The sequence below is a fragment of the Cimex lectularius genome, unplaced genomic scaffold (genome assembly GCF_000648675.2).
Source record: "Cimex lectularius strain Harlan isolate CLEC.00 unplaced genomic scaffold, Clec_2.1 scaffold3, whole genome shotgun sequence".
NCBI lineage: Eukaryota > Metazoa > Arthropoda > Insecta > Hemiptera > Cimicidae > Cimex > Cimex lectularius.
In genome coordinates, this window is record NW_019392688.1 from 3,715,345 (window position 1) to 3,728,313 (window position 12,969).

A 12,969-nucleotide genomic window follows, 5' to 3' on the forward strand; every position below is an offset into this window, starting at 1 on the left:
GTTTACAGAGAAAAAGTAAGAGAGTAGGTATAGTGTGTGTGTGTGTGTGTGTGTGTGAGAGAGAGAGAGAGAGAGAGAGAGAGAGAGAGAGAAATAGGGAGAGAGAGAGATTTGGTTTCCGTGAGTGCCATTTGTGAGTCAGTGAGGGAGAGAGAGCGTGGAGGGTATTTCATAATATGTACACATTATTACAAAAATGTAATATAAACTTGGCTAAAAACAATCATTATATAATTTATTTGTGAACTGCGAAACATCCCGATTGCTATCTCCCCTCAAATAAATAAAATTCTTCTGAGATTTTACATAACTTCTTATATCTTCCATAACTTATTACTATGGTATTAGTTTGTTTGCTTACCTGAAGTTCTTTCTCGCAGAATGGAAGTGGTTTGTTCTTGCATGCTTCGGAATCAAGTGGGAAGCCGCAATTTCCAGAATCCACGTCGAAGGATCCACCTTCTTCAGGGCATAAGAACGGCAGGGTGAGGACCTGCTCGCGTTTCTGGTCCTTCGCGCAGAAATAATACTTCTAAACAAACATAAAAAAAACATTTAATGGAAATAATTTCAAACGAAGCTTGTATCAAATTTACCCTGCAGTCGAAAGGATCTGGGAAAACGCCTAAATCCGTACATTCGAACGGTTTCAAATTGCAGAACCCTCCTTCGGTCAATTTCACGCAGCCTTTCTTAAACTGACAGACTTCGTCGAGATTGCAGGTGATGTTAAGCACAGGATTCACCTCCACCGCACGATCGTAGCCGACGTATTCAATGCACACCTGAAGAGTGTTGCAGTCCGCGCATTGCAGACCGGGTTTCAAGCATTCCAACTTGACTGCATCATCAGTTGACATCTGCGACTGAAAATATAACACAATTTAAGTAATTATTTTCTAGATTTGGAATTAAGATTCGATAATTACGTAAACTGAAACTCCCAATCCAGGCAAAACGCACTTCTTCTGGCTCGGTGAAAAGACCGTCTCGTTGCAGCAGGAGTGGACGGATTTTAACAGAGTTCCATGGACTTCACTGCAGACTGTAAATTCCTTTTTGGAAGGACCTGGATACATTCCGACATGTTCGCATCTAAAATAGAGAACAATATTACTTTCAGTTTAAAAGACCTACTTCAAATCTTTAAATGTACTTACTCATCGAGGGACAACACTCCTGCGACCTAAAATCAAATATAAACGTCAATTTCTAGTTGAATAGAACAGCCATTGACCATTTTTCATAGTTAAAACTAAAAAAATGGTTTAACTGAAAAGCTTTCCTTGATATACCCCCATGATGTGAGGACAGACTTTATATAATACTTAAAACTTCTTTTAACAAAGTAGTCAAATAAACTTAGGAAGAAAACAATTTGCTACAATCATACTTGTCAGCTTATTAATACAAGTGAAATATTATTTTAAAAAAATACTTACACTTAACAAAGCGATGAATATTATCTTAGACATCTTGCAATTGAACTGTTGAGGGTGCAGCTTCTTCCTTTTATTTAAAGCCACTGAATTATAATTGAAATTTTACAACATGATTGCTAAGAATTAAAGGATTAAAGCTATCATCCAGTAATAACGGTATGATATAAACGTTCTCCAATCTATAATTCGTTGAAGCAATAACCAGTTTTCCTTCAATTTTCCTTCCACAATTGTCTACAGGTCTGAAACGGGGGTGAAATTCATTCTAAAATTAAAGTTTATCACCTGCCATTGCACAACTGTTAAATATTTAATATGACTCATTTTTTCATGTCTGAAAATCCAGCAAATAGTTAACACTTGGATTATTTTCAATGATGTCACTGGTGTTTTCTGTCTATAATGGCCCAAATCTTGATGACCAGGATGAATTTATACAGCCTGTTCAATTAAGTTCTGTGATCTTCCCACCAAATGATACTGTTGCTTCTTTAGTCAATGAATCTTTCTAGACAATTCAGGAAACGGTAAAGAGTATAGATGGAACCAAATATAAAAATTCTTTAACTAAAGTTCAAAGAAAAAATTTTTAGGTTTAAAGATTTTCATGGTTTAAAGACAATAAAAAAAAAGATTTGCCAGTTTAAGTCAAAAGTTAAAAGTTCATCGTCTAAGTTCGTTAAATTACTTGCATACCATCTTCACACTTGCCAAAATTTGAACAAACCGAAGTAATCAAATAACCGCCAAAGCGTCTGAGGCAAAATAGGGTGTAGTGGACTTTTCTGCTGGTGTCATTAATCGCCTAAAAGCTGAATTACATCTTACCATTATTATTGGCTTCTTCCATCCAACCAAACGGTTATTGTATACTTTATATAATAGATAATAGATATATAGATCATAGCATTATAGATACAAATCTATAAATGATTCATTTTGAGTTGCTGGGGCACATCTGTGAAATTCCCTTTCGCAGCATATTAGATCAACCCACTATCTTAGGGCTTTCAGGCATAAAGCTTTCCACTTTTTTGCAAACAGTCCATGATTTGATCAAACCAACATGATCTTTTACTTATTTCCTGTATACCTACTTCTCTTCTTCATTCATATTCAACTATCATACAAATTTTCTTTATTATTATTTCTTGCAATACATTTTGTAATCTTTATGGTATTTAATTCTTTTATATAGTAAATATATTTACAAAAAAAATTAACAATAGGATATATATAATATATTTTTTTAAATGGCTGTAAAGGGGCCAAATCCTATTGTTAATTTTTTTTTATAAATATATTTCTGACAATAGTGTGACACCTAAAATTAACTAGTTTTGACATATGGAAGGACAGCTCTACAAAATTACATGGAAAAAGGCAACAGGTAGTTGAACAAAATGGTAAATATATTGATTTTTAACAAATAGCAAAACATTTAATTTTGTTTATCATCAAAAAAGCTGAGGACTTATTTTATATATATATACTGTTTTTTTATTACTTTATTTTTTCTCATTGGTAAAGCTCTGTTGTGTACGTACTTTTTTTAGTTTTCTTATTTATTTACGTGCTTTGTTTTTGTAGTCTTGGTGAAATGATTATTGTGGACAACTGTGACGTCACGACAGCTACCTTCTTCGTTTGACCTCTAGTGATCCATTATCAGTTGGTTTATAACCTGGCCTTCACAGAGTCAACGTACCGATTGTTGCTTAAAAAAAGCTATAGTTGGGTAATTGTTAATTGAAAGCAAATAAAACATTGACCCTTTTTCCAATGACTCTGCGCGTCATCAGAGTTGAAAAAGGGTCAATATATGGCGTACAACACTCCTGGGTACATCGACGTAACCCGCAGTAAACCCGTCAAACAGGAAGAATGGCCAATCATGCCTAATTCGACTGAAGAAGAGTACCGAGACACTTCCGAAGACAGATTTCAACAGCACCCTCCAAGAATGGGTTCGCCCCGGTTCCCCTATGCCATCGTCTGGACGCCGATACCCGTGATGACGTGAGATTTATAATTAATTAATCAAAAATATACGTTGTTGACTATCCTTCCTTGATTCCTCCTATCCTTAGACAACCTCTGTGACTGGGACAATTATTTTTCAGTTCTTATTAGTCAAATTAAAAATCAACATGAAGAATGCCATTCACGTGAACAAACATCTACGCATCTCTCCCCTTACAAAGAAGTACAAATTTCTCATGCATTGTTCGACCTTCATAAAGACAATTTTGACAGTCTTTGTCTCAATGAGTTGTTATGGCTGTTTAAACTGAGAAGTGAGGCACTTAAACTCGTCTGTTTGGATTAGAGGGGAATTGGGCATCTATTCTTTGTGCAATTCATGTTCCATTGAAGCTGAATAACATTTCTTGACCGAGTGTTCATCTATGGGTGTAATTGCATCTCGGATGTTTCACTCTCCTCTGAGTTGACCTGTTATGGTTTTTGAGCTGCTCAAATTCACAGCCCTTAATTCGTTATGCCAGGCATGCATGGAATTACAATTATGAGTTAATTAAGGCTAAGGCCACACTGGAGGTGTCAAGCTCAGTGACCAGTGACAAGGTGAGCCAACCAAGAAAACGAAGAGTACATACAAGAACGGCCACACTAGCTTGTGGTTACATAGTGACTCACCTAGTAAACGAGCGGGTCTTTTTTACTAGGTAGGTAGTGATTTCTGATCGTTTCATGCTGGACGAGATTATTATTTCCGTAGTTTTTAAAAGACTGCTCTATGGAATCCAATGAGGATCTCCACAAAAATCGCAACTACGTAATTTAGAGAGAGACAGTTCGGGCACTAACCCAAAGCACAAAGCACTACTAATCCTTTTTTTAAAAAAGATAGTTCCTACTCACAGTTACTTTTTTACTGTGAGTAGGAACTATCTTTTTTAAAAAAGGATTGAACACCGCACTCACTTCATCATTCACCATTTCTAAGCACTACTAATGTCATCCTGGTGTGGCCACTTGTAACATGCCACCAAGTAACCAGGTGACTCACTTTGTTACTAAGCACCTAGCTTGTCACCTCTGTTGTGGCCTTAGTCTTAGGAGTTAATTTTTGATTTTAATTGTATTACCTGTTTTACTTTTCTTTCTTTCTCATTTTTACAGTTGTTATTTCTCTTTTCTTTCCATTTATTTCCTAAGCTATCATTATCTTACTTTATTCTGTATTCTTTTTCCTTTCTGATTGTTTAACCAATGACCTCTGGCAGTCGGATCCATGCTCATAAATGCTTTGAAAGCACTTTTGTCACAAGTTCAATAAAGCATTATTATTATGTTGTTAACTGAGCGAATCAAAAGGTCTGGCTTTCTATTTTTTATGTGAACAAGTTTATCAGGGGACGATTTTCTTGTTCAAAGGAAGTGCATGAACAATAAATTATTTGTTATGAGGACTTTCAGGAAAAGGAAAAGAATCGAGTCGTTTGTGTGAACAGCTGGGTTACCCATCTCTCTGTTTCGATTGAGCCTCATCTGCTTCTGAGTGGAAGTTTAGAATAGCATTGACCACTGTATGGTGAGATGTTGTGGTATGTGATCTGAAAACTGACCAGGTTGTTTGGACGATACTTCTTACCATTTGTTCCATTCTTTTAATCTTTGAAATATAGGTGGTCAATAGACAATATAGACGAGAATACAGCGGAATCCTACTAGTCTGAACTAATCGGGACTGACACCTGTTGATATAAACATCCACCGGGCGGTGTGATGTCTTGGTATGTGATCTGAGAACTGACCAAGTTGTTTATAAGGCCAGGCATCTGATAAACCAAAACAATGAGGGTTGGCAGATCAAAACATTGGGAAATTTCCAAACTTCTGGTCTTGCATTCCTCCAGAAATCTCACGATTTAAGGGAGAAGTTGCTACAAAATCAGGAGTAGAGTTTATAGTGGTAAAGACCATGTTAACTGACAATTATTACAATTTAAATTTATGGAAAAGTTTTCAGGGTCCCCTCCTGACAATAGGAGGACTCTCGGCTTTTTCTGGACCAGGCTTATAGAAAAATCTGCGTTTTGAAACCTTGGATCAACTTGTATAGGGTTTTTTTTAATTCAGATTCTCTTTTGATTTCATTTATAAGTGTGGGTGAGCTTATTTAACTCCTTTTATGTTTCTTTTTTAACAAATTTGTTTATTACATGACAAAGCGTCACAGAAAGATTCACTTTAATTTTTTTCTGCTTTCCGTTTTTTCCCCCCTCCAGTTTTCATTTTTAGCCTTGGTTGCTTTGAAGAAGCTTTTGCCCTTTTAACTAAGCTTTCTGTTCAGTCTTTAATTTTATTTTATTTTTGAAGAAAATTAAGGAATTATTACAACTGTTAAAAACAAAAAAAGTTTTGTGTACTAAAAAATTTGACCGAACCATTTTTGGATTAGGTGCAATATCAAATTATCAGGACCCCACTGTAATATTACAGCAAACAATATTGTTCTTCCAGTGATTGAACTGAAAAGATAATCATTGCTAACAGAATTCGACTATTTATTACAGTAAAATAACACGAATTTTTCCTTTTTTGTTCTACTAGTGTTTTTATGAGGTTTGATTGAGAGCATTAAGCTAAATAAAATGCCCAAATCAAGCCCTGGCAACTTGATTGACCAGGCTAATTGATCTTTTTTTAATAACATCGATGGCATCACAATGGATAGGAATAAAAGAGGCGGCCACAAGGCCTACTGCACCTTGACCTGAATAGAACTATTGTGCTCCCCTGTTATTTATAACTCACTGGCCAGCAACAGGTTTTTAATCAGCCTCCTTAGCTTTGCCAACGGCTCCTTAGTGAAGGATCTTGCTTTGGTTTTTCTAGTCCTAGTTGCCTACATAGACCTTCACAGAAACATAGAATGTGTCCTGCGGTCTCCTCCTCTAATCTCGCAGTATCTGCATATTCTCATCTCTGGTGCATGTGCTTTCTTAAGTGCAAGGTCCTGTCATAATGGGTTACTTTAAACTATTTTTTAACTACTGGTTTTTGCAGTTTAGGCGTTGACATGGCACAGGTAAAGGTCTGGGGGTCAAATACAGCAGCCTTGACATATTTACAAATGGACTTTTTTCAAAAACACCGGCACTTTGAGGGTTCATGTAACCTCATTGTTGACGTACCCTCATTTAAAAGACAAATTTTTAAAAACCTTACGAGATGACAAGTACGAAAAACCGATGCATTAAAAATCTCCATCATTGTCTCTTAGCATACACAATATATTAGAAGTTATACCTGTCTGTCATAAATGTCAAATACAAATGGCTTAACAGTACTTTCTCTGATTTTTTCCCCTTTAAATCCAAGGACCTCATCAAGAACTGAACCACCGCATTCCACTCACAACGTATATGTTTAAAATATTTAGTTAGTAATTGTTTTCATGAAGTTTTATCATGTTTGTCAAATTTTTATCTTTAGCAAATGTTATCAAATTAATATTTGCTTTAAATTTCATGTTGACAAGTTGAAACATTGCAATTCTAATATGAATAATCTGAATCTGGACAGGGTAAACATAAGGTTAAAATGATTGTTGTATGCGTCCCCTTCCCTTCCGGCTAAGGGCGGTCGCTGTCAGGGCGTATTTTGTCCATGTAAAATTACTGTGAAAAAATATGGATCTCGGTGGATGAAAAAACATATTCAATTATCTGCCAAGCTTTCGTTCTATTTAATTTATTTACTTATTTATTTATTTTACAGGCAAAGAAAAAATTATGCAATAGATTGCACGTATACGTAGGAGAGCTAATATAGAGATTCACTATAAAACATGAATAGATACTGAAACAACTGAACTAGAATTACAATACAATAACAACAAATAATGATGAAATTATTATTAAATAAAATATACCTGTGAATATAAGCAGTTAACATAATCAACACAATACAAACAAAAGTTAACTGAATAAAGATAATTAATATTACTTTAATCCATATTTGCTTAGTGGATATAATTGGGATTCGAACCTGCCTTAGATAAAAAGGAGAAGAATAAAAAGAACAATTAGTATGGCCAACTAAGCAAATGTTGATTAATTTAATAATTAAAAAGAAGCAATTACTTCACTAAAAGCTCCCTGTGGCCACTTAATAAATCACTGAGAATCGAATCCTGTTTACACGATGTTTGAAAGTTCGGGATGGATGAAAAGAGGTTAAATTCGAAAGGTTGTAGGTTGAGTTGGGGAGTGGGTGTTTGATGGGATCGCATATTAGGCCAAATGTAGTGGGTTCAAATCCCGCTCATGACACTAATTTTTCATCTCAACCAAAAACCCTAGATAAAAAGAATAATTAATTGGAATAATTAAAATTAATATCTAAGCTAACTAGAATAACATACTAATGTAGTAATATACAAAACAATGCTATGTGTTTACTGAATAATAGTGAGACATAAATAAAATAGATATGAAAAAAGTACATAAATTAATGCTTCAGTCATGTTGAAGTCACTATAACTAAAGTGGTTAGAGCACTGGCGTATTTAGCTGAAGGTTGTGGGTTCAAATCCCGCTTTGACACTAACTTTTTCATCTCAGCCAAGATTTTGGATTAAAAGTACAATTTTTAAAGGAAGATGTTTAAAAAACATGTTTGTACTTAATATTTATTTTTGTTCCTCATTGTATTATATATTTTGCACTGCAACTAGCCAACCATAAAACTCATTTTCTTTTTATTGATGCCCCCAAAATCGATATCAATAAAAAGAAAATGAGTTTCATGGTTGTCTAGTCCTGAAAAGAAACTCAAGAAATATAAAGGAAGATGTGGTCGAGGTAAAGTAGTAAAATATGTTGGATTTGTTTATTATATCATTCAGTGGTCATCATCAGGGAAAAACAATCGTAAAGATGTTTACAAAATTGGCAAAGTTTTGTCATTTTGCCAATTACAACACGCCTGAATTAACAAAAATCATCGAGTGTAGGCAGTCCAAGTAACTATCAAATAATAGGTTTATCACCTCGCAGACCACAGGAGGAAATGGATCTTGAAGATTGTTTTGCCCGGAAAAGATGACCTTAAAATAGGTCGAAAGCTTGGCAGATAAGATCCAGATTATTCATGCGTAAAAAAATGTTTGCATATTTCACACTTCAAAGTTTAATAAGGTAAAGTGAACTAAAAAGAGAAAAAATGAAATCATTTGCATATTTGATCATTTTCAATATGTATAAGGGTTTTAAAAAGACTCTGATGATAAATAGTCTTCCTACTACCTAAAAAATGCATTTTTTTTCTGTTAGGTGGATTTTTCCATTTCTTGGCCACATGGGGATATGCACATCGGACGGAGTTATACGAGACTTTGCTGGCTCGTATTACGTGTCGGAGGATCGCATGGCATTTGGGAATCCTACACGTTACCTCCAGCTCCAGCCCGACTGCCCTCCCGACGTCTGGGACACCGCTATTAGTGATGCCGCTTGTTCCTACAAAACAAAGACTGTAAATTGTTTTTAGACACCCCCCCTCTGTACACAATGACTAACACTTTTTGTAATGTTCAGCACAATCTTTGCTGGGATAACTGCCACTCGATGGTCGCCTTGGCCCTCAACAACATGAAGTACAAGGGCACCAGGTGGAACGCTTGGAAACTTGGGTTTTGGATGTTTTTCTGTAGTAAATTTGTTGGGTAAGTTGTTTTGTGTAGTTTTTTTTTCTCCATAAAATAATATTACCATATCTGATTGAATTTTGTTTAACTAGTGTTTCAGGGTTTTTAAAAACATTTGCACCTTTCATCGTTGCCATGCTGGTTTTAATATTTATCACAATATTTTCAGGGTAATGTGTGTATTTTCGTATTATAATTTACTATGTAATACCACTTGTAAAACCGTAATTCCTTCTTTAAATTTAATATTTATTTTATATAAATATAAATTACAAAATGTATCTGTAATTATTGTAATTATTTAAGTTTCAGTTGTAATAATAAATTATATAAGTATAAATAGTTTAAATGCCTGAAAGAAAAACTTTTGAAAAGCTTCATGGAAAAATTCTATTATTGTTTTAATTGATTTACTTTTGCTGCAGATTATCATAAGTAATCGTTGTCGTACTTGATTTTAATGATTTTTCATGCCAGATTTCTTGCCAGCGTAAATACACAGACCAGGAGAATCAGGAATGATAACACATGATGAAAATTCATCACTTCTACATTCACTAACTTTAAGAGCCCTTTTACTATGCCTGCGATGCGATATGAGTAAAAGCTGGAATCACCAAGAATGAGCCATCATTGACTTTGCATGGATTAGCATGCGATCGGTTTACAGCCATGCGGTATGATTCCACGTTACGAGGACGCTGGAACCGCAAATCATTTTGTATTTTATGCGATATGGACAAGCTTTTCTTATCTTTTCTCTATAGAATAGACGTTAAAACACTAATTATTAATGTTTGTGATGACCTGCTTACCAAAATGTTCAAATTTTCTCAATGCTTTTGTTTACGCCATTTCTTAAAATTTATCGTTCAATTGCCCTTCATACGCTACCTGTTGTCAAACGCCTTTATTTTTAATTTCATTAATTCTTTTGTTTCCTTCCATATTCAACCCCAGCCTAGTCAGCCACCGGACGATCTGTTTCTCTGCATCGGATATTAAATACAAAGTCTTTACCATTAATATTTATTTAGAAATCGTGAGATGGCAGTCTGGTGAGATGTAGGTTTCAGAAAAACATTTTTTTTATCATGCCAACGTTTCGATCTTTATTGAGATCATCTTCAGGGCTCAAAGTGTTTGTCTTCTGTGTAATTGTGCCATTCTTGCATGTCGTGTCGAGAATGCTTTCATCACACCAGACCGCATCTCACGATTTCTAAATAAATATCGATTAACGGTTAGTAATCACCACAGATTTTTACTATTAATATTAAGTTCAAATTCTTTACCAGTTTTTATTAGTACGGTAGAAGTTATTATTTTCATTATTATTGATTTTTATTTCGGCAAGTGTCCTGGAGACAAGTAAGTCTTCGTCGGGCGAGTCAACTACATCTACCTAGTTCCAGAGAGGTTAGATAAAGTTCATGATTTGGATTTCAAAATAAAGTCCCTTGGGCTTAGGCTGAACCTTGCTGGTCGCCTCAGGAACTGGATAGACGTGAAGACTTACTCAGTGCGAGACATTCACTTGATACATTCGCCGATTGCTCCTTTTTTTGACAGAAGGGTTTCTGAACCTACGAGTGTAGTTGACTTCCCATATTTCCCTTCGAATTTCGTACAGGCATTCAATCGCATCGCAGGCAGTGTAAACACATTATTCAACAACACACAAATTTTATCAAAAAAATAGAAAGCAATCTACTTTTGGACATATTTCTTTGTAAAGTTGTCCTTGATTCGTAAATAGAATAATTTCCGCTGAACAATACAGAAAACAAAACAAAAAACCCACACATATTATGTATACAACTGAAATATATACACAGGGGTTTCTAATGGCCAATACCGTCTAAATCAATAATCTGTGACAAAAACTTTTTTAGAACAAGAGATTAGTTTATATTAGAGAAATTAATAATTAAAAGAGAACAATTGAGATTTTATTAAAATAAAAAGTAAAATTAATTAAACAGTTTAATTTGTCTGCAATAAATCAATTATTTTTACAATAATAATCACATCAAATACTTGCACGTATTTAAAATAATATCTGGGTCTTGCACATAATAAATAAAATAAAAAATACATAAAAAGAATAATCTTAAACTAGATGGTAACAATAGCCACAATGCCAAAATGCTTATAAAAAATTAATTTTTTTTTTTACTTAAATGAAATAAAAGGTTTGAATTGTATAATAAATATATATATTATATATTTGTGTCAATTATTATGTATTTATTTACAACGTCTAATTCACACACACAAAAAAAGGATTTTTATCAAATATGGACAAAATAAAAATCTCATAAACTTAATTAAATTTTGCCCTTGTAATTAAATCAAAATTTGAATTTAAGAACGTGTGAACGAAATAATATAAACTGTATTTCGACTGTTTTTCCCTTCTTATTTACAATTGATAATTAGTTTAATAATGCATGTTCTAAATGTTGTAGGGATTACGTAGAGAGCCTGATACAACTGGTTCAGAGAATTGAAAATAGTCCCGTTCGATAAATTATTGCAAATTGTGTTAATCTTCTACTAGACTGATTAAGAAAAATAAAACAAAAGCAATCTCCGATTTCAACCACTTCGGACAAATTTTTAAGAAAATAAATAATAAATTTGCATTATCGATAATTTCTCTGTATAATAATACTTAGGAATAATTTTTTTTTTTCTGTGAAACAATAAAAACAATTATGCAAACACTCGTAAATTGACGTCATTTTACAGTTACTCTAAAATAATGAATTTTATTTATTTAATGATAAATGACAGCATAAAAAAATGCAATAAATTATAATACATCCACCCCTGTGCATTTTTTATGCAGATTGTTTAAAGAATAAAGATAGGCATAAATAAGAATAAAGATAGTTTTTATCTTTTACATCAATATTATCAATTTAAATGTAAAAAATATCACTGTTAAACATACAATAGTTCTTGACATACATGTTATTTTACAGGTTTTCAAGGCTGAATAAAATGAATAAGTTATAAAGCTTCTTTTCAAAATTCAAAAATATATAGTGTGTGCATTACATTTGTTTTATTTAAACTAATTGGATTTAATTTCACCAAGTGACAAGTATTAAACTGTGAATATAAACAGCTTTCGAAGGGAAAAAAAAATTGGCCCCCAAGACACGTTACGAGCTAGAATAAAATTAAGAATTAACCTCTTGCAGGAATGACTTTTCTATTTTGAAATTGTAATCGAAGTGATTTGAGTTAATCTTAGATTTTACCATGTCGATCTGGCTCTTCAGAGTGAGGATATCGCTTATGTTAATTGAACAGCCAGGAGCCAGCTGCGGCGACAGCCTGAACGGAATAGAGTCGAGCGGGTTAACAGAAGCAGGTACGACGTTTGCGCTCTCCCTCACCGCTAGTACGGGGTAAGCCGGCTGCGGTATTATATTGTACGACGGAGTCGGGTAATAAGGCAGGGCGGATTCGTACGGCCGACTCACCGGATCGACAGACACGAAACCCTCGTTGGTCTCCGTTGTTATAAAATCCTGCTGCGACGAGGCTGAAGTCTTCTTGCTTCCGAAAAACCACGACATACTACAACATAAACACATTTTAAACAATTTGACTTTTAAACCGCATTTGCTTATCTGTTTAATTGCTCTTACCTGATGATAATACGCAAGTGGGCACTAGTGAGGATTTAAAGATAAAACTTTTTTAAACAAACACTTATCTAACCCTCAAAATAAATAAAAAAATACCTGTCAAAGATTCAAGCTTCGTGATCAAGATAACAAAATGTCAAACTGTGTAACCTCCCAAAAAATTCCTTATCAATTTAATTATAAA

The 12,969-nt window shown here is 34.0% G+C and overlaps 3 protein-coding genes across 3 annotated transcripts in view; 1 reads left to right on the top strand and 2 right to left on the bottom strand.

Moving 5' to 3' along the window:
* The window catches only part of LOC106662119, a 3,309-nt gene extending 1,645 nt beyond the window's left edge, over positions 1–1,664 (bottom strand). Inside the window, exons 1-5 of the mRNA XM_014385927.2 lie at positions 1,443–1,664; positions 1,161–1,186; positions 930–1,095; positions 597–866; positions 362–532 (exon numbers count right to left, since the gene is read on the bottom strand). Of these exons, the coding sequence (XP_014241413.1) occupies positions 362–532; positions 597–866; positions 930–1,095; positions 1,161–1,186; positions 1,443–1,475 (666 nt within the window). The 5' untranslated portion in view covers positions 1,476–1,664. The remainder of the gene's footprint in view (positions 1–361; positions 533–596; positions 867–929; positions 1,096–1,160; positions 1,187–1,442) is intronic.
* Positions 1,665–3,103: 1,439 nt separating this feature from the next.
* On the top strand, positions 3,104–9,377 carry LOC106662121 (transmembrane protein 222). Its single transcript, XM_014385929.2, has 4 exons — positions 3,104–3,461; positions 8,747–8,948; positions 9,011–9,138; positions 9,213–9,377. Exons 1-4 carry the CDS (start codon positions 3,265–3,267, stop codon positions 9,292–9,294), a joined length of 609 nt encoding a protein of 202 aa, XP_014241415.1. The 5' UTR covers positions 3,104–3,264; the 3' UTR covers positions 9,295–9,377.
* Positions 9,378–11,417: 2,040 nt separating this feature from the next.
* LOC112126535 lies at positions 11,418–12,809 on the bottom strand. Its single transcript, XM_024225798.1, has 2 exons — positions 12,786–12,809; positions 11,418–12,714 (listed from the first exon to the last, which is right to left on the bottom strand). The coding sequence occupies exon 2, from the start codon at positions 12,711–12,713 to the stop codon at positions 12,312–12,314; it is 402 nt and encodes a 133-aa protein (XP_024081566.1). The 5' UTR covers position 12,714; positions 12,786–12,809; the 3' UTR covers positions 11,418–12,311.
* Positions 12,810–12,969: the final 160 nt, after the last annotated feature.

Bases quoted from the DNA above. Each gene is read 5' to 3' on its own strand.
- LOC106662121 (XM_014385929.2), top strand. From the start codon at position 3,265: ATGGCGTACAACACTCCTGGGTACATCGACGTAACCCGCAGTAAACCC. The intron at 3,462-8,746 runs GTGAGATTTATA...TTTTTCTGTTAG, and splicing joins ACGCCGATACCCGTGATGAC to GTGGATTTTTCCATTTCTTG. The intron at 9,139-9,212 runs GTAAGTTGTTTT...TTGTTTAACTAG, and splicing joins TTCTGTAGTAAATTTGTTGG to TGTTTCAGGGTTTTTAAAAA.
- LOC112126535 (XM_024225798.1), bottom strand. From the start codon at position 12,713: ATGTCGTGGTTTTTCGGAAGCAAGAAGACTTCAGCCTCGTCGCAGCAG.